A 26,368-nucleotide genomic window follows, 5' to 3' on the forward strand; every position below is an offset into this window, starting at 1 on the left:
TTCGGGAAGGACTCCTATTACAGGTCCAAACTCCTTACACAATTTGAAACGCCAAGAGTTCTGAAAGCTAGGTTCTGCATAGCTCATTTGGCAGAATCCTGACTTGAATCTCCATGAAGCTATTCCGAGTCTTCGCCCCATTGTGTGCCGTCACTCTATATGGCTACAAGAACGTGGCCTGTTGGTGGTGTGACCCGACTGTGGGTCTACACACCCTACTATATTTCAACTTCTGAATTCCAAAACCCACGTGGCCCCAAGTTTTGTGAATAAAAAGCCTGCAGACCACTGCCTGAGCCCTCAGTTCCATTTCCGTTGCCCCCTCTCTGATGCCCACCCTGCCCTCCATCAAGTCAGAATCCTTCTGTGAAGGTTTCCCTGCTTCTCACTTCCTGATGACAGGTCCTTATTTCTAAATGCCCCCCCATGTACCCCAAAAAGGGTACTCCCGGAGGGCAGGGCTCATGAGGTGGTCACCTCCACCAGCTCCCATGGGGTTTCACACAAGGCAGAAGTGTGGTAAGAGACCCTGGACACTGCTGGGTCTGGATGGTGCCCAGGAAGAACCCCCAGTCAGCCCAGAAACCCACCAATGTCCAGGATCCGGTCCCCAGGCCGGCTCCACCGCCAGCCCTCCAGCTGCTGGTGCTCCGTGTACTGCAGACGCCGGTCATGAAACACCACGCGGATGATGCTCTGGGGGCCGGGGGCGGGGGTGAGAACAGCTGAGTGTGGGGCCCAGAGGGAACCGCAAGGAACCCACCCTGACCTTCCCCCAATCAGACAAACCTCTCTTCCTCCAAGGCCCTCTGCCTGAGGCCTTTCCCCCTAGCTCCTCATGTCACCCCTCCCTCCTCGGAACCCCAACAATACGAACAATAGCACGAACAGCGAGGGATGCCCTACTCTCAAGGGCTGCTACGTGCTTCGTACACATGGGTCATTTACAAACCTTCTGTGCAGGTGAGCAAACTGAGGCTCAGAATACATTGGGAAGAGGCAAAGCCAGGCTGCAACCCGAGTCTGTGTGACCTGGCCATCAGCTCCCAGCACTGCCAGCCTGACCAAGGCCCCTCAGACCACACACTCCAGGGACCTTGAGCCCACCTCTGTCCCTGGAGTTTTCCCCAAACCTCCCAAGCACTCCCGATTCCCAGTGCAAGCCCAGGTGTTAGGCCCCCAGGTGCCAAGGCAAGGTACAGACTGGAGCCTTACCTTCACATATTTTGTGTTCAGATCCTGAAAATCTCCCAGTTTCCTGTTCTCCAGCAGTCGGATTTCATAAGACTGACCTGGAGGGAGTTAATGGTACATTTTCCACTTCTGTTTTCAAATTGGGGGCTTCGCCACGCTAGAGGCCTTGTCAGTGCCCACCCAGGCCTCATGGCTCTGCGACCAAAGCAGAAAAGAAAAGCCGGGGACAAGAGCAGCTCAGATCACCTATGGGCAGGATTTGTCCATCTGACCTGGTAGGGACCTAGGGCCCCCCAGGTTATGCACATGACCGCTGGAGAGAGACAGCACCTCTACAGCTTTCAAAGACAGAATCCAAAACAATACAGTTAGCATCACATTTACAGAGCACAACTTCGTATTTCTCTATAAAGAACATCCCCCATACACTCAGATGGAGAATACAGATACTTAAATCTACCTTCAATAGCTGAACGGATGGACCCTTTCTGAGAGCAAGTTTAAAGGAATGAATAAAAACCTGTTAAACATTGTCTCTAACTGCAGAATGAAGAGCATTTTCTCAAGCAGAAAGAATTTCATGTATTTGAAAGGTGTGGGGATTCTGTTTGGGGACATGTAACCAGCAAGAGCCAGTTAAAGAATACAGATGGGGAAAAGATCCATCCATAAGAACAAACTTAAAACACCAAACTTTAAAGTATCTACGAGTTACCTGAAGCAAACTACACACATTTTACTGGAAGATAAAACATACCTTGAAAAAATACAATACAAAACATTCCTAGACAGAAAGACCACCTATCAAATGATGTCAACTTTTTCCAAATCAAGCTCAGTGACAACTCTAAAACACCTTGCCACACATTGCAGCTTAACAATGGATGTGTTGCAAATAAGAGAGAACAAATGATTTCATCATTGGTCTTGGTAAATCCAATCAAACTCTGTTAAAAAAAATTTTTTTAATAATGATAGGCTCTCAAGAAGTTACAAAACTAGTACACAAAGGTCCTGAGCATCAGCCCCGAGCTTCCCCCGGGGGTGGCATCTGAGTTCACTATGGTGCATTATCAAAACTGACCATGGCACAGTGCAATTAACTAAACCCCAGACCTCACTCAGGTTTCCCTGGGTTTTGCAGACTTAATCCAAGTTACCACTAGATTAAAAAGTTAATTTCCTAAAGTTTTGTGTTAACATGAATGACTGCTTATCAGACACTCAATGGGGAAGGACTGAACCTAAATCAATGAAAGAAAAGGAAATCTAATAGAGAGAAAGACACAGATATAGATATATATGCATCTAGGAGCGGCACAAACCCAGTGGCTAACGGACTTACTATGTCTAAAAAAGCAGTGATTGGACAAATATTAAGATTCCCTGGAGTAGGTTGAATTGTAGCCCCCAAAAGATATGTCCATACCCTAATCTCCAGAACCTGGGAATATTATCTTTGCTTTGGAAAAAGTTTTTGCAGATGCAATTAAGGTAAGGATATTGAGGTGAAGAGAGATGATCCTGGTTTGCCCTGGAGGTCCCTACATCCAGCGACAAGTGCCCTTGTAAGAGGACACACAGAGAAAAGAAGGAGCAGGGACGCACGGGAGCAGAGGCTGGACCGATGAGGCCACAAGCCAAGGAGCGCCTGGAGCCACCCGAAGCCGAAAGACGCAAAAAACAAACTCTCTCCTAGAGCCTCCACAGCTGTGGCGGATTCCCGACTTTTGGCCTCCAGAACTGGGATAGAATAAACCTCTGCTCTGTTTTAAACCAACATGTTTATAGCTCTTTTGTTAAAGTAACCCCTTGAAACTACTATAGTCCTCCTCTCAATGAAAAACATTATGGACAGACACTCTGAAATCAATCATTCATTCCAAGTATTTGCTGAGCATTAACAGCCACGTGCCAAAGGCCATGTGAATCTTGGGAGAGGAGCAGAGGGACCCAGTGGTGTGGTCATGGACACAATGCTGGCTGGGCTCAGAGATGCCCACTCAGCAAAGCTCCCTTCTCCCTTCAGGAAGGCAGGACTTGTCCAGCTGGCTTCCACCAGCCCTGGCTCCCTCTCCATTCAGGCCAAGACCATGAAAACTGCTCAGGTTGTCCTGCTGGGCACATCCCATCAGAAGGAAAAGGCACAGACCCAGACTCCTGCCCTGCCCTCATGCTGGTTCCGAAGGGTCTTGCTGATCTGAACAGACACTAGTACCTTTCTGAAAAAGCCAGATTTTTCACATAACATTTCCGGGCTCCTGAGCCAACACTCTCTTGACAGCTACATGAAATGGAGCCTCCCACGCCCTAACTGGTTTTTCCAGTGTCCTCCACCTTCCCCGAGGAAGAATGCAGCCCGCTCTGGCATGAAGCCCAAGGCCCAAATGGTCATTACTGTGGGTTTACAGGCGCCCTAGGGCCCCATTAACACTGACCTCAGGCTCTGCAGGGCAAGCTCAGCTCAGGCCTGGCAGGAGGTACCTCCCGTGCCACACAGAGTAGTTCCCAGGCCTGAGCATCACAGGCAGCCATTCAGGGATCAGAGCTACTAAGTGGGACTTCAGGTCCAGGGTCCCAGCCATTTCTACCAGCAGCAGAGACCTACCCCCTACACTTCCCCATGGAGTCCCCCAGCCACTCTACATTCCCCCCTGCTCAGGCTTCGGACAGACACCTGGTTCCCTCTCCATTCAGGCTGCCTCAACGCCAATATGCCTCCCGGCCCCCTCCCACCCAGCACAACACCAATACTCGGGCTGATGAACAAGATCAGGGTGGCAGAATTGACCTGGGGCTGAAGTGACCTGGGGGATGAGGGCATCTCTCTGCTTGGCTGGCCTCATTTCTACACACCTGTGGGAGCCACAGAAAGTGGGCTCTATCAAGGCCCAGGGCTGCGTGTGTTCTGCTCAACACTGTTCTGTTTGACGCAGAGGAGGGACTCAGGGGTCTCTGAAAGGCTCCTCTGTGCTAAAACTATAGGGTTTGCAAGACACACTCCTGCCCTCAAAGGGATGGCAATCCTCTGGGGTACATCAAAACAGTACCAGCATAAGACAAACCCTAGAGACTGTCATACTAAGTGAAATAGATCAAACACAGAAACACAAATACCACATGATATCACTTATATGTGGAATCTAAAATACAGCACAAATGAACTTATTTACAAAACAGAAACCGACTCACAGATTTAGAAGATGAACTTACGGTCACCAAAGGGGAAAATTGGAAAGGGATAAATTAGGAGTTTGGGATTAACATATACACTCTATTACGTATAAAATAAACAACTAGGGCCTACTACAACACAAGGAACTCTACTCAATATTCTATAATAACCTATATGGGGAAAGAATATGAAAAAAAGAATAGATACATGTACATATAAATGAATCACTCTGCTACATACCTGAATCTAAAATGACATTGTAAATTAACTATGGTGGTAGTGGTGGTTTAGTCGCTCAGTCGTGTCTGACTCTTGGGACCCATGGACTGTAGCCCACCAGGCTTCTTTGTCCGTGGGATTTCCCAGGCAAGAATACTGGAGTGGGTTGCCATTCTGCTCCATTATATAATAAAAATTCAATTAAAAATTAAAAAGAAAAAAAATAAAAAGAAGAATGCCTCTAAGAAACGATGGAGATCCAAAGCGGGTGATCCTCACCCAGAATGGGGAGGTGGGGGGGAAGGGTTTGAACAAGGAGAGAACATTTGCCGTGGACTTGAAAGAGTAGGCAAGATTTCTACAGCTGAGGGGAAGAATGATCAAGAAAGTCACCCCCGAGCAAGACAGTGGCCAGTGGGGAAAAACATGCCTTTAGGAAACTCCTAACAGCCTCCATTTACTGTGTGCTGACTCAGCGTGAAAGTCTGCCCAGAGATTAACTCACCTGAACCAACAGCGCAGTTCAGATTAAGAGTACTGCCTGACAGAAGGAAGCAGAGGCTCAGAGAGGTTACCTGACTTGAACAAACTCACACGGCTAGTCAGTGGCGGATGGAGCCAGGGGCAGAAGCTTGAGCCCATCCAACCTGGTGGGTGTTGTCTGCAGGACAGAGGACTCTCTCTCACCTTCACCTTTCTGAAGGCATCTGGTTTCATTCTGTGTGCTGGTCAAAGTCTACCCACAGCATCTGGTGTGGCACTCTGTTCTCCTTCCTGCCCCCCTTTAGGACTAGAAATAAAGGTAATTCCTAGGAGGGCCAACTCGACTTTTTCCATGACCCTAGATAAAACATTTCCTGGTCTGTAAAATCCTCTGCTTGCTACACGGTATGATAGTAAAGCCTGTTCTAATTTCAGAATTGTGACATGTGGAAAAAGAAAAAGAGTTGGTCTTAGAATCAAGGATGGGTGTGATATGTGCATGTGCTCGGTCATGTCGAACCCTTTGTGACCTCACAGACTGCAGCCCGCCAGGCTCCTGTGTTCATGGAGTTTCCCGGGCAAGAACAATGGAGGGTTGCCATGCCCTCCTTCAGGGGATCTTCCAGACCCAGGATCAAACCTGCGTCTCTTGCATCTCCTGCATTGGCAGATGGGTTCTTTACCACTAGCATCACCTGGGAAGCCCTAGAATCAAGGGGATAGAATAACAAATAAACCACCATCATTTAACTATCATCCAGCGATGAGTTGGGACATTGCTAAGCCCTTCTGAGCATTATTTCATTTAGCCCTCTCAACCATCTTTGGAGAAGGCAACGGCAACCCACTCGAGTACTCTTCCCTGGAAAATCCCATGGACGGAGGAGCCTGGTAGGCTGTAGTCCATGGGGTCACAAAGAGTTGGACATGACTGAGCGACTTCACTTCCACTTTTCACTTTCATGCACTGGAGAAGGAAATGGCAACCCACTCCAGTGTTCTTGCCTGGAGAATCCCAAGGACAGGGGAGCCTGATGGGCTGCCATCTATGGGGTCGCACAGAGTTGCACACAACTAAAGCAACTTAGCAGCAGCAGCAGCAACCATTTTATGAGGAAAACCCAGTATGGCTCCCACTGTATAGATGAGGAAATAAAGTCAGAGATGAAGTATTTTGTTGAAGATCAAACCCAGGTCTGTTGGACTCTGAAGACTGGTCACTTAGCCAAACTACTCCGCACAGTGTCTACTGGCTTCCAATGCCCCCTTCTGGTTCTGATACTCAGGAAGCTCCTGAATTTCTTGATATTTATTTCATTTCATGACCCTGTTCCATCTACCAAAACCTTCCCCTTTCTTTCAAGGCTCAAATTCCTAAGGCCCATGACCTCAGTTCTCTGAACCAAGACGGGTCTTAGAAGTCTGGTGGCTATGTGACCATTCTGTGGTATATCACTTGCTGATGATAAACTGGGTGTGCTATTCTAGTCTATTAGAATAGTCTAGACTACTCTAGTCTCCCTGAAACACATACTACTACCCCATTTAAAATACTCTGTAGAGGACAGGGAACTATGGTCAATATCCTGTGATAGACCATAATAGAAAAGAGTATGGAAAAGAATGTGTGCGTATAACTGGATCACTATGCTGTACAGCAGAAACTGACACAGAATTGTAAATCAGCTATACTTCAATAAAATAAAAATTTCAATAATAATACAACAAAATACTCTGAACATATTATAAGGTTACAGTAGCTAAAACCAGGACACTTTTGGAATGAGGACAAACAGAACAAAGGGAAAAAAATAAAATAAAGAGCCCAGAAACAGACTTTTCAGTTCAGTTCAGTTCAGTTCAGTCGCTCAGTCGTGTCCAACTCTTTGTGACCCCATGAATTGCAGCACACCAGGCCTCCCTGTCCATCACCAGCTCCTAGAGTTCACTCAAACTCATGTCCATTGAGTCAGTGATGCCATCCAGCCATCTCATCCTCTGTCATCCCCTTTCAACTCTTCGCATGAGGTGGCCAAAGTACTGGAGTTTCAGCTTTAGCATCATTCCCTCCAAAGAAATCCCAGGGTTGATCTCCTTCAGAATGGACGGGTTGGATCTCCTTGCAGTCCAAGGGACTCTCAAGAGTCTTCTCCAACACCACAGTTCAAAAGCATCAATTCTTTGGCGCTCAGCTTTCTTCACAGTCCAACTCTCATATCCATACATGACCACTGGAAAAACCATAGCCTTGACTAGACAGACCTTTGTTGGCAAAGTAATGTCTCTGCTTTTGAATATGCTGTCTAGGTTGGTCATAACTTTCCTTCCAAGGAATAAGCATCTTTTAATTTCATGGCTGCAGTCACCATCTGCAGTGATCCTGGAGCCCAAAAAAATAGTCTGACACTGTTTCCACTGTTTCCCCATCTATTTCCCATGAAGTGATGGGACCAGATGCCATGATCTTCGTTTTTTGAATGTTGAGCTTTAAGCCAACTTTTTCATTCTCCTCTTTCACTTTCATCAAGAGGCTCTTTAGTTCCTCTTCACTTTCTGCCATAAGGGTGGTATCATCTGCATATCTGCGGTTATTGATATTTCTCCCGGCAATCTTGATTCCAGTTTGTGCTTCTTCCGGCCCAGCGTTTCTCATGATGTACTCTGCATAGAAGTTAAATAAGCAGGGTGACAGTATACAGCCTTGATGTACTCCTTTTCCTATTTGGAACCAGTCTGTTGTTCCATGTCCAGTTCTAACTATTGCTTCCTGACCTGCATATAGGTTTCTCAAGAGGCAGGTCAGGTGGTCTGGTATTCCCATCTCTTTCAGAATTTTCCACAGTTTATTGTGATCCAAACAGACTTTTAGATACATGGAAATTTGATCTATAACAGTGATTTTAAAAAACAGACTTAGGGACTTCCCTGGTGGTCCAGTGGTTAAGAATCTGCCTCTCAGTGCAGGGGATGTAGATTTGATCCTTGGTCAGGGAACTAAGATCCCACGTGCCATGGAGCAGCTAAGCCTGCGAGCCTCAAGTATTGAGCTCACAAGCTCCAGAGCCCATGAGTTGCAAACAAAAGGCCCCACATGACACAACTGAGACCTGAAGCAGCCAAGTAAATAGATATTTTTAAAAAATAATTTAAAAAAAGATAGACTTTTCAAGACTGTGGGATAAGTTTAGGTTATCCATATAGGAAAAATATATCCATACCTCACACCACACATAATAAGTTAATTCTCGGTGATTAGAAACTGTACGAAAAAAAGCAAAACTTTCTAAAACATTTCTAAAAAAATATGAGACTACTTTTTGACCATGGGATAGGAAAGGGTTTCTTTAAACTAGAAACAAATACACAAAGAAAAAAATTATGCCCTTTACATCATGTAGGAAAAACTCTCTCTGTTAACATTTACAAAGAGACACTTTTGAAAATGCCAGAGGTGCTGTTAGTATCTACACAGTCTCTATCAATGGGAAAAGATCTGGTGAACTGGGCCATATGGTTATCCCATGAAAACATAAAAAGGTCAACAAACACACAGAAAGATGTGCCGGATGGTATAAGTAAACAGGGCAACGTAAAGTAAAATAAGACATCATCTAACATCTGTCAGAGAGGCAAAACATGTCAGTTGAGCATGTGGAGAATGGACTTTCAGGCACTGCTGATGGACGTGTTATACAGATACAACCACTGGGACAAGAGTTCGGGGGGAAGAAAGAAAGTCAGGCTAAGCACACAGAAGCCTTCTGTCAAGCACATCAATTTGAGAAACATCCTAATAAAGTCCTTGATGCACACTGGGAGATTTAGACAAAAACTGCTCAGTGTGGTATTGCTTGGTGCAGTAAGAAATTATCACCAACCTATAACCAGTCACAGGAGAAAGACAATTTTATTATGGAACTCAAAAACGGGATAACACACAGAACTTAAAATGAGTCCTCTAGAGACACGCACCAACATGGAGAAATCTCAGAAACATTCAACAAAGGGTGCAGGGATGTCTAGAAAACCACTTTATATAAAGTTTGGAGCCAGCAAAAATGGCACTGGTCATTTTTAGTGGCAAAGTGTGCAAAGAGTAAAAATTTTAGAGTGCACAGTGAAAGTGAATGTGTTAGTCCCTCAGTTGTGCCCAACTCTTTTGAGACCTCATTGACTGTAGCCCTCCAGACTCCTCTGTCTATGGGATTCTTCAGGCAAGAACACTGGAGTGGGTAGCCATACCCTCCTCCAGGGGATCTTCCTGGCCTGTGCACAGTGGTATAACCAACTTCACAACCATGATTATGCTTTTGGGAGGAAAAGCAACAGAATTAGAAAGAGGTAAAAATCAGAAGCAAATTTCACTGAAAACACCACGTTGGGCACAGGAGTATTTGTTCTCTCATCTCTAGAGCATTCAGTCGATCTGAATTAAAATACAGTTGACCCTTCAACATTGCTGGGGTCAGGGGCTCAGCGTGGCTGCAAACAATCTCAGAGACTGCCCTCCAGATCCGCGGTTCCTCTGCATCCCTGGCCTCCACCAACTTCAGATTGTGTATTTGCTATTGAAACGAATTTAATATTGTGTATCAGTGGACGTGCGCAGTTCAAACCCATGTTGTTCAAGTATCTCTCTCTCACACAAAAGAATTCAGTGGAGGAAGAACTCTTGGAGCTGGCATCGCATTCTGCATCGCATTATGGTTGTCTGTTTCCAACTCCCCAGTCCTGCTATAGAGCGGGGTTCTCTTGGGCCCCATTGCTGAGCCATCACTGTACAGCCCCCACACCACCCCCTCTGTGTAGGGACATGCCAGGGGCAAGGGCTGCATTGCTTTACTCAGTCACACTCCCTCCCACAATTTTGCCACTGAAATTAAAAACCACCTGCAGTGTATCAGCCTATTGTTTTTAATTTATTGAACTATAGTTGATTTACAAAGTCGTGTTAATTTCTGCTATATAGCAAAGTGACTCAGTGGTATATACATATATTCTTTTCCACTAAGGTTTATCATAGGATAATGAATATAGTTCCCTAGGCTATACAATAGGACCTTCTTGTTTATCGATTCTATATACAGTAGTTTGCATCTACTAGTCCCAAACTCCCAGTGCATCCCTCCCCTACCTCCCTATCCCTGAACAACCACAAATCTGTTTTCTGTGTCTGTGAGTCTGTTTCATAGATAAAATTATGTCATATTTTAGATTCCACACATAAGCAAAAACATGATATTTGTCTTTCTTGGTCTCACTTCACTTGGTATGATAATCTCCAGGTCCATCCATGTTGCTGCAAATGTGAGCCTGTGTTATTTAATCAACTCACTTCAACTTAATTTTTTTAAGTGTGTACCACGCCTGCATACAGAAAATCATAATCATATACTGTAATTAAACAGTCATTGTAAACATTACACAGCTATGCAGCTACCAGTGTTTTTCTGCAGTCCCTTATGATTATCTTGGGGATCTGGCTGGCACCCAGGATTGGAGCCCAGACTCCCCTCTGGGCCCATCATTTTGGCTCCATGGGTAAGCCTCAGTTTCCACACCTCCAAAATGTGGATAATATTGCAGCTAGCACAGCAGGTTGATGCAGGTGCCCAGGAGGTCCCTGGCTCAAAATCTTCCCTGCAATGAGGTCATTACAGCACGTCTTGGCTTTTCGAAGCTTTGCCAAAGCCTTTGAGGCAATTTCCTCCAATGACTCTGCCCCACCCTCCACTATGGAGCAGTTCAAGGCCTTTTAAAGGAAGGCAGGGAAGAGCCCCAGGCCCAGGATTCAGCCTCTGCAGATGGCAGCCAGCCCTGTCCAGAGGAACCATGGTGACAGGGCGTGGCAGGGCCGGAGGAGCAACGGCCATAGGCTCCATCCCCACCAGTAGGGGCCAGTGGAGCTCAGTGACCCCCTCCCACTTTAGGGTTCTGGTTTCAGCCTTTGGGGGTGGGGGGCGGCCCTCAGCTGGACTGGGGCTTCTAGGGAGCTGGTCACCACCTGGAAGAATGGCCTAGACTTTGTCTAAAAGCCTTGACACCACCCACAAGGGGATGAAAGCCTTCCTCTCGCCCAACCTCCATCCCTCTCCCCTTCCTGCCTCCACCCCAAGCAGGGAGGAGCAGAAATGGGGAAAGAGGGCAAGGAGCACAGGGGGAAAGAAGAGGAAATCCTGCCAAGGAAGTTTATATAAAACACACGGCAAAGCCCTCTAAGTCGTGCCCAGCCCAGGCAGGCCCAGCAAACCGAGCTTCCTCCCTCCACCCTCGTATAACCCCCAATAACCAACATCTCCTAGCTCAGGCATCAGCAAACTTTCTCCAGGAAGGGCTGGGCAGTGACAATTTTCAACCATGTGTCCATAAGATCCGTCACATCTTCCACGCTCAGCCATTGTAACAAGGAAACAGCCACAGATAGCACAGGGATGAATGGGCATGGTCGGATTCCAATTAAACATTCCATGGACAGTGAAGGTGGAATTTGCACATAATTTTCACTCCTCTTGCTGAGCTCTTTCTTCTTTGCAACTTCTTACAGTGCTTTGCAACTTTGTTCCTCAGGCTACCAGCTGGCAAGAAGCTTCAAACCAGCTACCAGTTTACCTGAGCTAGATATGCACATGTGCGCACCACACACACAGCCTCGCCTCTTGGACAGTACTGACGTGTTTTAGGTTTTAACTAACGGAGGCAGAATCTGACACTGAATGCCCTAAAGCAAATAACAGAGCTGGAACTAGTGAGCCAAGCCAAGAACATGCAAAGATGTTCAACCTCTGTAGTGGTCAAAGACAGGCCGAATGAAAATAATGCAATGCCAGTTTCATTTATCAGACTGGCCAACATTTAACAGATTGCTAACCTCCCTCAAGGACAAAATGTGAGGAAATGAGCTTTCACATGCCAGGAGTGGGAGATGGGATGTCCCAGCCTTTGGACAATATCCATCAAAGCTACAGACACACACAGCCTAGGGTCCAGCCACATCTCCTGCACTCTAGGCTGCAGAACTGCTGGCACATATGAGATTAAAAATGCTTTTCTAAGGCTATTTGATGCAGCAATACTGGTACAGCTAAAAACAAAATGAACTGAATGGTCAAAAATAAAAAACAGAACAGAGGCTTCCCTGGTGGTCCAGGGGTTAAGAATCCACCTGCCAATACAGGGGACACGGGTTCAATCCCTGGTCTGGGAAGATCCCACATGCCTCGGGGCAACAAAGTCTGCTCGCCACAACTAGAGAGCCTCTGAGCTGCAACTAAGACCCAATACAGCCAAAATTTTTTTAAAAAATTAAAGAAAAGATTACATATGTAAAGGACCTACTGTAGAATACAAGGAACTATAGTCAATATTTTGAAATAATCTATAATGGAAGAGAAGCTGCAGAAGCTGCATATATATATGCAGCTGCATATATATATGCTGCTGCATATATATATATATTCTTATATATATTCTTCTGTGTATATATATATATACACACACACACAAGAATGTATATATAAATGTATAACTAAATCACTGCTGTACACCTGAAACTAACATGGTATTGTAAATCAACTATACTTCAATAAAAAAGATTACATATGTATAAAGTAAGTTACAAGGATATATTTCAAACACAGCCAATTTTTTGTAATAACAATAAATGAAATATAGCCTTTAAAAACTGTGAATCACTATGCTGTACACCTGTAACTTATATAATATTAGACATAGACTATACTTTAGACTCTGATGCTGGGAGGGATTGGGGGCAGGAGGAGAAGGGGACGACAGAGGATGAGGTGGCTGGATGGCATCACTGACTCGATGGACATGAGTCTGAGTGAACTCCGGGAGATGGTGATGGACAGGGAGGCCTGGTGTGCTGTGATTCATGGGGTCACAAAGAGTCGGACACGACTGAGCAACTGAACTGAACTGAACTGATACTTTAAAAAAAAAAAAGATAGTGGAAACCAAAAAACTTATTTAAAAAATTAAACAGAACCAAATCCACGATAGAAAAAAAAAAAAGCCACCACACACACACATACATATGAATGGGAAAAAACAAGCCACTGAATAATATGTACACAGTAATTATATTTATATTTTAAAGTGTATATCTCTATACTTGTGAGCCAAAGATATGGAACTAATAGTACAGAGAAAGACCCTTCCCTCTCACATTGTATATATCTGCAGCATTAACTTTTTAAAAGAAATTAAGATCATCACATGTAAATTTGAAAAAAATGCAGCACAAGAAAAGGAGGAGCACTGTCTCATGCGATCCCAAGCCTGTCACAGGTGACCATGGTGACAACGGTCAGCACTTCTTTTCTTCCAGCATCAGGCTGGTGCCCAAAAGTCAATCAGACAGGTGGGCATCTGGGAAAAACAGTCTTTCTCCAATAAACAGACCACCAGACACACACAGATGAGGTCAGACCCTCAGGTCTCTCTGGGCGGCCACCCGGAGAACCTACCGCACAAGATGACTGAGCCCATTTTGTGGGTCAGGTCACCCAGGCCCAGGGAGCTGCTGATGCGCTCAAGGTAACACCACAAGGTAGTGGCAGCCTGTGGCCTGGCCCAGGACAAGCAGGGAGAGGGGAGCAGGGTCAGGGCAGACACACTGGGGTAGGGTCAGACCCTCCCGTGTTCTGGGCAGGTTCTCAAACCCCTCTGCCTCTTACCCTACATCTGCAAAATGTTCTCTGCAAACTGTTGTGGGGATGAAATGAGATCATGCACCTGCAGCCTGGCAGGTAATAAGGACTCAGTAAACACCCATCGTGACTAGCACATCCAACCAACAAGCATACTGAGCCCCACCCATGCCTGGCCACTGTCCTGGGGATTGCACGCCCTCCCTGCCACTCCTGCCCTGAGCAGCCTGTCTGCCCAAGGCCATTCAAGGTCACCCAGTCCGAGGCAACCCAGCTGGAACAGGGCCCCAGGCTACCTGACTTTCCTCTGGGCTGTCTAGGGGAGGGAGAGCCACTGCTGCCGTCAGGGTGCTGCCCAGGGCAGACACACCCCTGCCTGCCCACCCACCCACCCTTCCCGGGGCTGTACCCACTGGGCACTCCTGCAGTGCAGCTCTGCCCAGCCAGTGGAACCCAGCACAGGGCCTCCAGCCCAGATCACCGTGTTCCCAAGAACATGAGGCAATTGCCCGGGCTGGCAAGATTTATAGGTTGTTTACTTTCCAGCAGTTACTGCTTTGGGTAATTAATGCCACATAAAACATAATGGAGGCCCTCGATAGCTCTCAGAGAATGGAGGGCCAGACGCCAGCAGTCCTGAAATAATAGCAGAGGGAGGAAGCACAAGGCCACAGAGTCTCTAGCAAGTATCTTGTCACTTGTATATGTGTGGCCTTGGGCAAGTGTGTGACACAGAGTGCTCACACATAAGGCACGCTTTACTACTATCACAGACTGGAGTCCTGATCTTGATGGCTCACCACCTGAGTGACCTTGAACCTTAACCTCCTCACAGCTACTTATGAATGCCAGGGACTAGGCTCTGTGTCTGGCATACAGTGCATCCCCAATAAATACTTGGAAGACAGTAAGTATGTGTGTGTTTATACAAAAGCAGAAGCGTAAACCACAGCCTAGAGACCCCTTTGAGAGGGGATTGCTTCCGGGGCAGGGGTCAGGGAAAACACGAGATGCTCAGCTTGTCTTAAGCATCCGGCAGTGCCAAAGTGAGGACACGCTCAAAAAGAGGATGGAGGCGTGTCACAGCATCATGGGGGCCAATCTGAAGGAGCTCCCAATAGTCACAACTGGAACAATTTCAGAAACAAAACTGGTAACAATAGTATTAAATTTCAACAAAGAAAACAAATATCCACTTGTCTATACTGATACAATGGTGGTGGGTGGTTTTTCCGACTCTTGCGACCCCATGGACAGTCTTGCAACCCTATAGACAGTAGTATTCTGCCAGGCTCCTCTGTCCATAGGATTCTCCAGGTAAGAATACTGGAGACTGATACAATAAATAAGTGAATAAATAAATTAGCAGTAGATAAGAGAAAGCTCTTACAATAGTGTTTCAATTACTATATATAGAAAGAAATATCTTTTCTATTCCGAAATATTTATTAGTTACAAAGAGGGACATTGTAACTTCACAGTGGAGAAGCCTGGCAGACACTCAATCATCAAGGTTAATACCATCGGCAGTAAGACATTATCAGTGTCATGACTCCCCAGTATGGTGCCCTGGCAAGGGCATCATGTCGCTTCAACCCCAAAATGCCATAATCTCAATATCATCATTTAGAAACATCAGATAGGGACTTCCCAGGTGGTCCAGTGGTTAAGACTTCACCTTTCAATGCAAGGGGTACAGGTTCGATCCCTGGTTGGGGAGCTATGCTCCCACATGCCTCAAGGCCATAAAACCAAAACATAAAACAGAAGCGATACTGTTAACAAACTCAGTAAAGACTTTTAAAATGGTCCACATCAAAAAAAAAAGCGGGAAGTGGTCACAGATCGGAGGAGACCAAGGAAATATTCCAACAATACGCCATGTGGGATCCCAGACTGGAACCCAGACAGAAGCAGGACAGCAAGGGAGGAACTAGTAAAATTCACATAAAGATGTGGTAGAGGGAACAGAATCAAGCCCATGTAGTTGCCTGCTCTCAATCACCACAGCACGGTGACATAAGATGTTCACATTATGAGAAGTGGGTAAAAGGCAAGCAGGAACGGCAGCAGTGCTAGTGCTGACATTCTGTGCCTAAATTAGCCTCTCCTCCCCCCAGCCCCGCCCAGAACTGGGGCCAACAGACCTGACTGCAACCGGCAATCATGCATGTTGTTGACTGATTCCAAATCAGGGGCCTCTAGACCCCTAGACAGGTGATTAGCATCTTTTAAAATTGCTCAGTTTGCTCTCAGTACTAGGAATGAGATGGCTTTTTCCTGTTTCATTTGACACTTGGTTGTTGCTGGTTCATAGGAAATTCACTACTTTCTACATGTTCAACTTCTCGGTAGCCACTCTGCTGAACTGAATCCTTAATGTATGGAAATGAGCAACATGGAATGGCAGATACGCAACCTGTTCTGATTTACAGAATGTTAACTGCATTCGGTCCAACCTAATATAAGGTTTCTTGCAGCCCAATGAACAAAGTGAAGTGAAAGTCGCTCAGTTGTGTCCAATTCTTTGCGACCCCATGGACTACACAGTCCATGGAATTCTCCAGGCCAGAATACTAGAGTGGGCAGCCTTTTCCTTCTCCAGGGGAATCTTCCCAACCCAGGTATCGAATCCAGGTCTCCCACATTGCAGGTGAATTCTTTACCAGTTGAGCCACAAGGGAAGCCCTTGAACAAAAGGGCAGGAAAAAAATTGGCAATAAACTGCCAGCTTGTTTTTTAAGTAAAAGGAACACAAAAGGCATACAGATATCTGAGAAGATGGCTCAGTTTCACTCATAACAGTTGATGGGAAGAAAGTACGTGCGAAATAAAATCCAGAGCAGGGCTTCCATGGTGGTCCAGCGGGTGGGAGTCCACCTGCCAATGCTGGGGACATGGGTTCCATTCCAGCTCCGGGAAGATTCCACATGCTGTGGGACAGCCAAGCCCCTGCACCACAGCTACTGAGCCCGAGAGCCTGTGCTCCAAAACTAGAGAAGCCACTGCAATGAGAAGTCCACGCATTACAACAGAGCAGCCCCCAACTGCCACAACCAAAGAAAGCCCATGCAAAGCAACAAGGACCCAGTGCAGCCAAACATAAATATGTAAATAAATCTTAAAAAAAAATAAAATTAAGAGCACATTTTCTGTGCACCTATTAGAAAAAATTCCAAAGGCTGATGGAGTCCAGACAAGGATGCGGTAAAACAGGTACCGTCCTACACAGGTGGGAGTGGTGCGAACAAGTAAGTTAACAGGACAAAAGACAGCAGAGGGTAGAAAACCAAATCTCTAAGATAAGGTCAGGACAGTGACCCCCTCAGGCACCTCCCTTCCAAGCCCGGCCCAGCAGGAACTGTGTCGTGGGCTAGGGTTCCTCACAAGCCTTTGATCTTGAAAGGGGGAGCCAGACCCTTCTGGTTGATTATATTTCGACCATCACTGTCTGGCCCCTGGCAGCCTCGTTTTCCGTTTTATCCTCTGGTACATGAAGTACACCCTGGGGCAGTTACTGTCGGGGCAAACAGTATTTATCAGGGAAACTGAAAAGCAACCAAAGTGCCTCTTTTCCTTACCCCCAGGCCACCCAGGAGAGCAGGCATCTCAGGGAAGTGCTTCATCCTCAGCCTCTGATCAGAGTGGAGAAAGGCCAAGGGTGTGGGCAGCCACACTGACTCAGGGACCAAGCTCAGATAAGCACAGGACCTACCCTCCTAGGAATCAGGGGAGCAGTCCCTCTAGGCGTGTGTTCCCAGGAGCATTTGGTGGCTTCACTGTCTGCGCTCTGCCTATAGAGGCTGGGAAGCTGGTGCTCACAGACAGAATAAAACAGACAAACCCTCAGAGCATCCTCACAGTGTTGGAGCTTCTGGCCTCAGTTTGCTCCTGAGACCCAGTGGCAATCCCGCCTTGAGGTCACCTGCTCCATGGGATGCTGGTAAATAGCTGATGGTGGCCACCAAAAGAGGCTTCCATCACCCCACCTTTAATCCATCAAAACGATGGACAATAATAACTGCTAGATGTGGAGAAATTGAAATCCTCCTTTATTGCTGGTTCAACATAATCTAGCAAATCTGCTTTGGAAAATAGCCTGGCAGGTCCTCAAAAAGTTAAACATACAGTTAGCAAGGAACTTCCCTGGGTGGCCCAGTGGTTAAGAATCTGCCTTCCTATGGAGGGAAATGGGTTCCATCCCTTGTCGGAGAACTGAGATCCCACATGCCTCAGAGCTACTAAACCCACGTGCCACAACTACAGAGCCTGCACACTCTACAGCCCAAACTCTGCCATCAGAGAAGCCCCTGCGTGTGCAACAAAGAGCCTCGAGTGTGGCAACTAAGACCCGATGCAGTCAAATAAAATTTTAACTGTTTAAAAAAAAGTTACCATAGGACACAGAAATTTCACTCCTAAGTGTATACACATGAGAAATGAAAACATAGTTCCACACAAAAACTTGGACATGAAGATTCATAGCAGCTTATTTATAATAGCCAAAAAGTAGGGAAAAAACTCAAATGTTCGTCAACTAAAGAATAAATGAGGTAGGTTCACACAGTGGAATACTATTCAGCAACAGAAAGGAATGAAGTTCTGATACTTGCTGCATCATGGATAACCCTTGAAATTATTATCCTAAGTAAAAGAAGTCAGTCCCATGAGACCACCATTTGTATTATACCACTTACTCCAGAATAGACAACTTTATAGACAGAAGGCAGATTAGTGGTTACCAAGGGGTTTTGGAGTAGAGGAACAGGGGGCAGGGGGAAGGGAATGAACGGTGACTGCTTCTAGGTGCAGTTTCTTATAGTGACTTTTTAATTTGTTTAATTGACTAAACTAAAAAACAATGACACTTTAACGGGTATACGAATGTACATGGCATGTGAACCGCATTCTAATTAAACTTAAAAAGAGAGCAAGATCAGACTGAAGTACAACTTTGTCAACTAGGGCAAGTCACACAGCCTCTATTGGTCTTCATGTACCACCACCAATACAAGAGGGTAGCATGAGGATGAACAGGCTAGATCAGACCCTCTCGAGCTTTCTTTAAAAATATATTTATTTATTTATTTATGGCTGTGCTCGGTCATTGTTGCTGTGCACCAGCTCTCTCTAGTTGCAGCAAGCTGGGGCCACTCTTCATTGTGGTGGGGAGGCTACTCATTGTGGTGGCTTCTCTTATTGTGGAGCACAGGCTCTAGGTACAAGGGCTTCCGTTGCTGTGGTCCACAGGCTTAGCTGCCCTATACATGTGGGATCTTAGTGCCCTGACCAGGGGTTGAACCCATGTCCCCTGCATTGACAGGAGGATTCTTAACCACTGGGCCACGAGGGAAGGCCCTCAAGCTTTAATACGTTCATAAATTACCTGGTCACTTGCAGGGAAATGCAGGTTCTGATTCAGATATCCTGTAGCAGACCCCAGATTCTGCATTTCTAACCAGGTTTCAGGTGCCACTGGTCCATGGACATTCTCAGTAGCAGGGGAGGAGGGATGGCATCTCCAGCCCTAATACTTCAGGAATCTCCTCTGGTCCACCTCTGTGAATTCCCAGAGCAGGTATGGTTTCTCCTTCCCACTGAGGACACATATCATTCCCTAACCACCAAAAATGGGAGCTTCCAGGACCTGGTCACTGGATGGAGACCATGTGTCCTCCCCATGAGAAGACTGTCAAGAAATCCCCGAGTCTGCCTGAGCACAGAACACCTGGCTGGGCACAGGAGAGCCCCAACCTGCAGAGCAGAACCTTGAGTGGGGAGGGCCTCAGCTTGTCTTCAGAAGGTGCAGGCTCCTTGGCCTTCTCTGATGGTCCAGTGGCTAACGCTCCAAGCTTCCACTGCAAGGGCTGTGGGTTTGATCCCTGGTGGGGGAACTAAGATCCCACATGCCAAGTGGTGCAGCCAACAAATTTTAAAAATAATAAAAGAAAGCCTAGGTCTCTCTTTCTAGAAGAAATGGAAAACAGCAATATTCTCAAGGCAGGGGCTCTCGAACCCTAGGATACATAAATATCAATCACAGGACACTTTACACAGATTCCTGCCCTTCTCAACTCTAACCTGGCAGGAAACATACACTCCAGGTGACACCGATGCTAGTGGTCCAAGGCCCAGACACTGCTCCAGAGCTGCTATGGAGAGAAGACAGGACTGCTCTCCAAGAGACTGCCAGGAACCCACGCCACACGCTGGCATGTCAGTTCCACCCTCCAGACCCCTCTTTCCCCATCGATCAAAGGGGTGGGATGAGATGCCTCTCAGAATCAACAGGACATTCCTGCATAAGACAGGTAGAGTAGAAGGGAGCAAGGGAGGCCAGCTGTCTACCTCTGGCCTCCAACCAAGACTACATCAACCCAAACAATCGGTTTCTTTGCTGGAGGGCTTTGCAAGGAAGAGTATCCCAGGGGGAACCACAAGACACAAGAGTCCAGAGAAGGAGAATGAGATGGGGGACACCAGCTCCTAATTACCACAAAGAAGCAGTTCTTCCCCTCCCTGTTCAGCCGGGGGCTCACAACCGGCCCTGCCCTTAGTTAACTGCATGGCCTGGAAACACTCCAATTTTCCTTTGGGCTTCTTCCTTCTCTTGGGAAAGGAAAAGGTTGGAAGGATCATGGTACCTACTTGAGTACAGCAACTCCTTTAAAGCAAGACACAGGGACTTCCCTGGTGGTCCAGTGGCTAAGACTTCTCGCTCCCAATGTGGGGCCTGGGTTCAACCCCTGGTCGGGCAATTAGATCCCACAAGCAACTAAGAGTTCACATAATACAACTAAAGATCCTGCATGCCACATCTAAGACCCAGTGCAGCCAAATAAGTAAATAAATAGTTTGTTTTTTTTAAAAAAGAGAGTCACAAAAAACTTTCCTCAATCAGAAAACAGAAACCACATACATTCTTTTAAATTGCAGTATATTCATTTATAGAGTTGTGTGTTTGTTTCTGCTGCACAGCAAAGTGATCCAGTTATACATATATCTATATCATACATCTATTCTTCCTCAGAGTCTTTCCCATTACAGTTTATTATAAGATATTGAGTATAGTTCCTTTGTTATTTATTTTATATACTGTAGTTTGTATCTGTTAATCTCAAACTCCTAGTTTATACCTCTCTTCTTCCCCCTCACCTGGCCCCCACCTGTCTGCTTTGGTAATAATAAGTTTGTTTTCTATACACATTCTTCAGGGAACTCCCTGGTGGTGCAGAGGTTAGGATTCCATGCTTTCACTGCTGAGGGCCTGGGTTTTATGCCTGGTCAGAGAAGCCATGCGGCACAACTCCCCCTCCACCCCCTGCCAAAAAAAAGGTTATAGACATTCTTCTAAGTTAGCACCTCTAACTATACTTCAGTGGTCCCTGAAACCTAACTCAGGAGCCCATTTGCACAGAGCAAATGACCTTTTTTCCTGCTCCCCTTCCCTCCAAACAGCCAAATTTAGTGGCTGAGGGAAATAATATTTATTGAGACCCATTTAAACATGACTATCTTTCCACAATGCTAAACAAATTATAAGGCTTCTGACCTTTGCAGTGACCAAAGTGAAGTCAATTAAACCTGGTACCCCTCCCTGACTTCCGCCACCACTCCTCCTGCCCACTGAAGGTCTGTCCTGGTGGCAGGGCCCGTGTTTGGTTCAGGAGTAGGACTCTCAAGGCTCTAGGCAGACAGTTGTAGCCCCCAAGCCACTGACCAGGGGCAGAGCTGCTCTGATCAGAAGTATTCCAATGAGGTTGTCTGAATTAAGGGCTTGAGAGGCTAGACCCTTTGACCTTCTCCTGGAAACTTGGGGATGCGCAGTAAAAAGCCAAGGTACTTTGGAGTGGGGAGAGTAAAATCAAGCTAGCCAAAAGCTTTTCTGCCCACATTGAAGAATGTGTCAAGTCAATGAGCAGATTAGACTCATCACAGAAGCCTCAAGTCCACTGCAGCGGAGTGAGTCCTCAGACGTTACAAACTCTGCTGCTGAATGCTTGGCAGCACTTAATAAAGATGCAATTAGGTCCACCTTTGCATCTTGACTGAGAACAAAACGCAGGTCCCCAGAAATTCATTCCCTGGAGTGATGATGGCTCATCTGGAATGCCAGACACTGTCACTTGCAGAGGCATCAAAACAGTTCCAAGCAACTGGGGCCCAAAACATGATAAAGACATCTCTGAAGAATGCAGAGCATATTCTGAAGGAAAGAAAAGATGGGAGAGTGAAAGGAACACAAAAAGTGCTGGGGAACTTCACACAAAGGGAATGGGAGGGCAATGATAAAAGGAGGCAGCGAAAATCTCTGAAGATGATATGCTCACTTGCTCTCCTGAGAGATTTCATGAATGATGGCAACTTGACATCTGCCAAAAAGAGGGAGTGAGAAGATGCAGACCAATATTGTCACTCAGAGGTCATTCTAAAGAAACTCAGTGATTCTGTTAAATATTTCCTTTAAAAATCTAGAGAGAGAAAAGCAGAGTATTTTTAAAGTGACATGGAGAAAATCAAATGCGGTAGCATTTTCAGTTCAAATGCAAAGTCTCCAACCAGGGTAGGCATCTCCTCAGTGTGAAAATCTAGAAAGAGACAGTGAGATTCCAAAATTCCAGCTGAAACTCAACACTGCCTGAATTCTACCATAAACATGAAAGGTAACTTTGCAGAAAGCCAGTGGTTGAGAGAATTTACTGTTTAGAAACAGAAGCTTCTCAGAGTGCATGAACACACCAAAACCTGACCCCTACAGGAAGAGGACCAAAGATCTGGAGAAATGAAAGACGGATCAGCTCCAGTGAGAAAAGAGCTCAGGAAAGCTTGTTGGAGAGTCACAGACATAGAAAACACACCTGTGGTTGCCAATGGAGAGGGTGCTGGGGGAGAGATGGATTGGGAGTTTGAGGTGAACAGATGCAAACTATATACAGAGAACAGATAAACAACAAGGTCCTGCTGTATAGCACAGGGAACTATATTCAATATCCTATGATAAACTGTAACGGAAAAGAATATCAAAAAGAATGTATATAGGCCTAGAGTACGCTTTACAAATGCAAACCAACCAATCTAGAGTCCATACCCCAGCCTCCTCCTCTTTTAGGCTTTCAGAACATCATGCTCCAGATGCTCCGGGCCACCGGTCCCCTGCATCAGTTGCTCCAGAGACTGATGGGTACCAGACACCTAGGGACAGCCTTTTTGCCACGGAGCCAATCCTAACCCTGCTTACTCTGCCTCGCCCACTCCTTCCCCTAGAAACCATACAAAAGTGTCCTATTCTTCCCGTGTTCCGTCTGCTTCCTGACTGACCCTGGTGCCCCTCCCTACAGCTCTCCACTCCAGAACCATGAGTAAGGACCTGTCTTTTTCATGGTAATGTCTCCTTACCTTTTGGCCTCACAACACTTGAAAAATAATAAAACCTCCACTGAAAAAAGACCAGAACACCCCCCGCATCATCACGTCCCCAAGGGAGCAGGAGGGGTGAGCTACAAGGGCTCGACAGCTCAGGGTAATGTGGAGGCTGGATTCAGATTTACAGCCAACCTCTGAACATGTACCAGCATGGCAGGACAGATGACGTCTCTCTTCTCTTTAAATTAATCCTGATGGAGGCCAACTTCATTTCATGTGTTAACTTCACGGATGCTGCATTTGTTCTCATATTGTAATTTCTGACATAGTGTTTCTAGATGTTAATGAAAAACTGTTGTCTGCCGTGTGTGTGTGTGTGTGTGTGTGTGTGTGTGCGCACGCACGTGCGCACGCTCAGTCTTGTCCAAGTCTTTGAAACCCCTGGACTGCAGCCTGCCAGGCTCCTCTGTCCACAGAATTTTCCAAGCAAGAAAATTCTGAGTGGGTTGCCATTTCCTCCTCCACAGGATCTTCCCAGACCAGGGATCAAACTCAATGTCTCTTGCATCTCCTCCAGTGGCAGGAGGATTCTTTTCCCCTGAGCCACCTGGGAAGTTCTGCCATATCAGTAAACAAAGGATGTTACTGTCCTCAAGTCCTCACACTGCAGCTGCCTCACCCTCCCCAGCAGTGCACCCTGAGGGGACTCAGGATGAGAATGCTGGCCCCAGATAGCTGAGGTGCACATCAAAGGAATGATCTCAGTGAGCCCAGACCCTTGCATCTTCCTGTACACAGAAGACTGGTAAATTCCTTAACTTAGGATGCCTAATTTTCTTTAACCAACAGTAATTGTTTGATGTTCCCACTACCTGGTTTTTGTTGCAAAAACTCCTATATACCCTGGCTCCTCCATTGCCTCTTCAGAGCAGTCCCTCAGAACAGTCTGAGAGACTGCGTAACAGGCTCACATCCTTAGAAAGTCTGCCAAATAAAACTCTCAGTTTTTAAGTTGTGAGGTTTTTTTTTCAGTCAACACAGAATATAGATTTTTAATATATCATTCCCAGTTTCTTAGACTCTGTGGACTAGACTGCCTAAGTATTCTAGCTTAACTAAATGGTCCACTATTGCTTAAAGCATGACTGATGCTTGACATGCATGACCAAAAGAAGACATCTGAAATGCTAAAAATCATTTTCTACATACTGAACTGCAAGAAATCTGTGCAAGGAACCTTCTAGTTATTTCAGTAAATGTTGATTGGTTTTAAAAACAAAGAAATTCTAAAAACCCAATCAACAAAAATCAAAACCCCAGTTAACTTCTAAGTATATTTATTAACTGATTAATTTATAGATGAATTATGAGGAACTGACATTTGGGAAAACATTTGTTCCTTATTTTGTTGGGATTTTTCTAAGTTTTGTCATCTGGCTTATAATATTCTTTGCTGAGAAAACATTTCTAAATTTTATGGACCCAAATAAAGTATACTGGCACAGCAAAAAGAAAACAAACATCAACAACAAATACCTCAGTTAATTCTCAAGACAACACCTTAAGTGGTTCTGTATTTTACAGAAAACACAGGTGGCAATTTCAGTAATGCAAGAGGACAGAGAGCCAGGAATTGAACATGGGTATAGCCAGCTCCAAAACACCTGGCTTTCAATCTGCTACCAAGTTCCTAAGAATGGTTACTTAAGTGTTATCCAAACTGGTGTTAACAACAGAAACAAAGGTTTTTTCTTTTAATTTAATAGCACATGCTGAATATCCTTCACGGATATACACAAGGAGACACCGCATGCTTTTTATGGCTACATAGTCTACCAGATGAAAGTTCCGTGTTCAATAAGTTATTATGGGACAAATGATGGTTATTTGAAAAGTAACAGAGTTGGATTCACCTTATTCCTTACATACAAAAATAAGTTCCAAAGTATGAAACACTAGGGGGAATTTTTTTCTAAAAAAACAGGTGAATAAAAAAAAAATTTTTTTTAATGTTTAAAAAAAGGAATTGCCTGGTGGTCCAGTAGTTAGCACATGCTCCTTGGAATAAAAGTTATGACCAACCTAGACAGCATATTAAAAAGCAGAGACATCACTTTACCAACAAAGGTCCATCTAGTCAAGGCTATGGTTTTTTTCAGTCGTCATGTATGGATGTGAGAGTTGGACTATAAAGAAAGCTAAGTGCTGAAGAATTGATGCTTTTGAACTGTGGTGTTGGCGAAGACTCTTGAGAGTCCCTTGGACGGCAAGGAGATCAAACCAGCCCATCCTAAAGGAGATCAGTCCTGAATATTCACTGAAAGGACTGATGCTGAAGCTGAAACTCCAATACTCTGGCCACCTGATATGAGGAACTGACACATTTGAAAAGACCCTGATGCTGGGAAAGATTTAAGGTGGGAGGAGAAGGGGACGACAGAGGATAAGATGGCTGGATGGCATCACCGACTCAACGGACATGAGTTTGAGTGAACTCTGGGAGTTGGTGATGGGCAGGGAGGCCTGGCGTGCTGCAGTCCATGGGGTCACAAAGAGTCGGACACGACTGAGCGACTGAACTGAACTGGACTGAACTGAACTGGACTGAACTGAACTGAACTGCAGGATGGAGACACAGATACAGACGACAGACTTGTGGACCCAGCAGGAGAAGGAGAGAGTGAGACGAACGGAGGAAGTAGCGTCAGCACATATACACTACCACATGTAAAATCGATACCTCGTGAGATTTGCTGTACAACATGGGAGCCCAGCCTGGCCTCTGTGATGACCTAGAGGGGTGGGATGGGGCGAGGAGAGGGACGCTCAAGAGGGAGGCTGGATTGTGTTCTTGTATGGCAGAAAACACAACATTGTAAAGCAATTTTTCTCCAATTAAAGAATGAATTTTAAAAAATTAAAATAAATTTTAAAAAATTAACAAAAAAGGGAATTCCCTGACAGTCCAGTGGTTAGGACTCAGCACTTTCACTCCATGCCAAAAATATATTTTTTTCAGAAAAAAAAAGCAGGTGAATATTAAGATCTTAAAGCGGAGAAGGCCTTTTACCATGTAAAATAAAGAACAAGTAAATGAAAGCAAAATGAATAAAATATATGAAAGTGTGGGAAAATATGTCTAACACACTATCCCAAATAAGCAAAGAGCCCATCAGTTAGTTTAGTCACTCAGTTGTGTCCGACTCTTTTTGACCCCATGGACTGCAGCACGCCAGAACTCCTTGTCTATCACCAACTCCTGGAG

General features: G+C 45.6%; 1 protein-coding gene across 4 annotated transcripts in view; it reads right to left on the minus strand.

The window, feature by feature from the left end:
- The window catches only part of TFCP2L1 (transcription factor CP2 like 1), a 65,437-nt gene that overhangs the window by 24,753 nt on the left and 14,316 nt on the right, over positions 1-26,368 (minus strand). For all 4 annotated transcript variants that reach the window (XM_069574451.1, XM_069574449.1, XM_069574450.1 and 1 more), the window contains 2 exons: positions 1,216-1,292; positions 591-696 (listed from right to left, as the gene is read on the minus strand). In XM_069574451.1, the coding sequence (XP_069430552.1) occupies positions 591-696; positions 1,216-1,292 (183 nt within the window). The remainder of the gene's footprint in view (positions 1-590; positions 697-1,215; positions 1,293-26,368) is intronic.

This window comes from Ovis canadensis, chromosome 2 (assembly GCF_042477335.2).
Source record: "Ovis canadensis isolate MfBH-ARS-UI-01 breed Bighorn chromosome 2, ARS-UI_OviCan_v2, whole genome shotgun sequence".
NCBI classification, from domain to species: domain Eukaryota; kingdom Metazoa; phylum Chordata; class Mammalia; order Artiodactyla; family Bovidae; genus Ovis; species Ovis canadensis.